Here is a 3586-nt window from a genome sequence, read left to right on the forward strand (position 1 = left end):
CGTACACAGCTGCTGCCATAGATCTGATTGGAAACGTGGATCACGGTCCGAAATGAAGGCCTCTGGTAGCCCATGATAACGAATAAGGCGACCGGCGAGAACATCCACTGTATCTGCGGCTGTGAATGTTTTTTTCGCGGGGACGAAGTGTGCCACCCTACTAAGGGAGTCAACCAACACAAAGATAGAGTCATGTCCCGTCTTCGTAAGCGAGAGTTCGGTAATGAAATCCAAGCTGACGTGGCTCCAGCGACGGGAGGGAATAATTAACTGTTGGAGAAGACCGGCAGGCTTTTGGTTGAGGGACTTAGAGGCGCGGTAGTGTAACTGCGCATGCCGGGCCAATAATAAAGCTTGCTGAGAGATAAGAGAGTTTTCTTCTGACCCCGATGCCCTGCTGTTACGTGATTGTGATGGTTATATAGAATGTGTGTAAGGAACTCAGGAAACTGCGGAACACGTATACGCCATAAGCCGTGTATACAAACGCGGAGGAAAGGGGTGACAAATCTGAAGGCTAGCAGGCGATTGCGGAATTCCACCTGGACGGTTACACCGACTGCCTGGACCGCCGTGTTGTAGGGGACTCGGCAAACGGGACACTTCGCATAAGCTGCCGGCCAATCCAGGGTTACGGAATCGGCGGGCTGCACTGGGAGGATGACGGATGGCTCGGTGCCTTCAGCAGAGAACTCGCTGGCCTTGAGCGCAACGGGAGGAGACTGCGGACGAGCCCGAGGCGTGCGACGACGAATGCCAGCCAGCTGCCGGTAGTTGGTCTGCTTCCCCCGGCAGTGAAGAGCTGGATCTGGGTGTGCAGGAGCCAACATGAGCGGAGCCAAGGACCCCGAGAGAGGAGGCAAATATGGGCTAGGCGGGGGGGACGGTTGTGAAGAGGAATGACAAGGAAGACGCGACAACGCGTCGGCCACCGTATTACGCGCACCGTGTAGATAGGTGATAGTGAGATCAGGGAACTCCGCGAGGAAACCTAACCACCGGGCAGAGCGTCCCCGCAAGGGCTTGGACGTCTGGAGCTTCCGTAAGTCGGTAAGACCTTGATGGTCGGTGAATGCGGTAACCTTACCGACGCGTAGTAGGTGAGACCACTTGTCGAGGGCTGTGACTAGTGCCAACAGTTTTTGATCGTAGATCGAATATTTCTGTTGAACGGGGGTCGTGGCCTGACTGAGGAACCCAAATGGCAGTCCAGCTTCTTCGAGTACGCCGCCAATGGCGTAGCAGGAGGCATCGGTGTAGAGCTCAAAAGGCTTAGAGGTGTCTGGGACCTGGAGGGTGGTATTATCAATGAGACGCTGCTTGAGGGGGCGAACCGCCTGGGTGTATCCGGCTGTCCAGTGAAAGGGGGGGCCTTTGCGAGTCATGGTAACAAGGGGGCGGGAAGTGCCAGCATAATCGGGACCCATGAACATACGACAGTAATTAACAGCACCAAGGAACTGCCGTGCATGCGTCTCGTTCTCCAGCACTTCTGGCCACACCCGGATTGCATCAATCTTGTCTGCTGCAGGTTTTATCCCTTCTGCGCCGATGGTATATCCCAAATACGTAAGTTCCTGGCGCGCGAACTGGCACTTGCGAAATTTCGGGTAAAACTGATTTGTGAGAAAGATGCGCAACACTTGCGTAGGAGAGCAACGCGAGTAGGAAGATAAACGGAATATATGAGAACGTCATCAAGGTATGCACTAACACCGTGGCCTAGCAAGGGCTACAAGTAGGCATTTATATTGGCTTGAAAGGTAGTGGGAGCACCCATCAGGCCGAACGGAAAGACTCTGTATTCGAACAGGTCCAAGACTGAACGGAACGCCCTCTTCCAGCGATCCGCTTTGGCCATGCGGATCTGGTGGAAGCCTGCCTCTAAGTCGAGAGTGGAAAAATATTTGGCGCCGCCCGGCATCTCCAAGATCGTTTGGATCGGAGGTAACGAAAAGTCAGGTGCGACCGTAGGTGCATTTAGGGCTTGGTAGTTAACCACCATTCGCATCTTACGCTCGCCTGTACCATCATCCCTCTTATCGACCATGATCGCAGGCGTGCAGATTGGGGAATACGTGGGACCGATCCAACAATGTGCTGACAGGTTGGCGATTTCCTGCTTGTGAAATCGAAGCTGATAAGGAGTCATACGGTATATAACCGATTTAGCTGGGAGCTTGCCAGGGGCTAATATGATGTGGTGATCGTGCGGGAGCTTGGGTGGTAAGCCTGGTGGCAGGTTGTCAGGGAAAACTCCTCTATGTGTCTGCAGCTCTCCACGTTTCTCCCGTGGGAGGTCCTGGGACTCGGGTGACTGCATCCACGTGTCGAAAAGTGTGAAGTCCAGCTTGGCTGTATGCCATGGCGAGTCTTCATCATCCGAGGTATGCGTAATATCTGCTGAAGGTGTAGGGAGGACTTCCGCTGTCTGTGAATTGTCAAGGCTAATAATGGCACAGCACAAGACGCCTTGTTGTTCCGCAGGTATCCTAAGGGCAACGGATCCGTCAACTTTGGGCAAAGCCAATATCATATTCATACCGTGTAGTGAAGTTCGTAATCCAGTGGTGTTGGTTCGTGCTTGTTCGATCAAGGCTTGAATAGGCACTTTCTTTCCAGGCGTGGTGCGTTGCTTAGTTCGCTTGGGAAGCGACCGTAGAAGGGCAGCGGCCTCCGCTTCAGTCATTTCAGCCACCTGCCCAGCCAGAAGATCGTACGCGTCTTCTGCTAGAGTCCGTTTGGGCGCGGTTTGGAGACCGTCTTCAGTTCGTTTGTCCATGTGTATGTGCACTAGGGGCAATTCACAGAACCTACCATCCAGATACGTTCTCAACGTATCCGGTTGGGAGTACCAGGCAACTTTATGTTTCGTCAACCAATCAAATCCTAGGACTATATCATAGGGAACTGGGCCCACTAGATAATCGCCGGTAAAACATTCACGTCCACACCAGACCGTCAAGTTCTTCACGGTTCGATCAATACGCAGCTGAGCACCGTTCGCTACGGTAAATGCACACACATCCGAAAGTTTCCTCACTTTCAGTTGCAAGGCTTCAACCAATCGAGGGTTGATGAAACTGCGTGAGGCTCCAGTGTCCAGGAGCGCGTCACAGGAATGCCCTACCACCTCCACGGGTAGTACGGCCGGTGTGCCCACGGTGCACAACATTCCTTCCATTTTGGAGCCCTCATTGACAACGAGCTCCCACCACCACGGTGGCAACTTAACCTTTGTGACGGATTGACTGTCCTCAAGAGATACTCCGTCATCCACTTCTCGGCTGTTGTCGGTATCACGCGCCATCTCGCTGCCGGCAGAGGGAGGCTGTAGTGCAAGCCGCCTGCACTATTACTACGATAGACCCCTAGGTTAGACAGAATAGGTGCCCACGCTATTATCCGGCTCTTAGCCTATGCTTCTCGCTGAAACCACTATAAACACAGTTAACAACCCAATATATATTCCAGTTCCCGTATCGTTCCAAAGAAAACCCCGAATAATGGAACTGATCCCCGACCCCTCGCCGAGGGCGTGGGCCAGGATCACAGCAACAGCCTCGCACCCAGCCCCAAGCTGGTG

The 3586-nt window shown here is 53.5% G+C and overlaps 1 protein-coding gene across 1 annotated transcript; it reads right to left on the reverse strand.

Moving 5' to 3' along the window:
* Positions 1–44: 44 nt before the first annotated feature.
* EAH_00064980 (hypothetical protein) lies at positions 45–3310 on the reverse strand (the record flags this gene model as incomplete). Its single annotated transcript, XM_013392908.1, has 3 exons — positions 45–327; positions 555–1616; positions 1823–3310. Coding segments are annotated over 3 exons (2833 nt in total), but the record flags the coding sequence as incomplete, so codon positions are not given.
* Positions 3311–3586: the final 276 nt, after the last annotated feature.

This window comes from Eimeria acervulina, genomic scaffold (assembly GCF_000499425.1).
Source record: "Eimeria acervulina Houghton genomic scaffold, Eah_scaff2084, whole genome shotgun sequence".
NCBI classification, from domain to species: domain Eukaryota; phylum Apicomplexa; class Conoidasida; order Eucoccidiorida; family Eimeriidae; genus Eimeria; species Eimeria acervulina.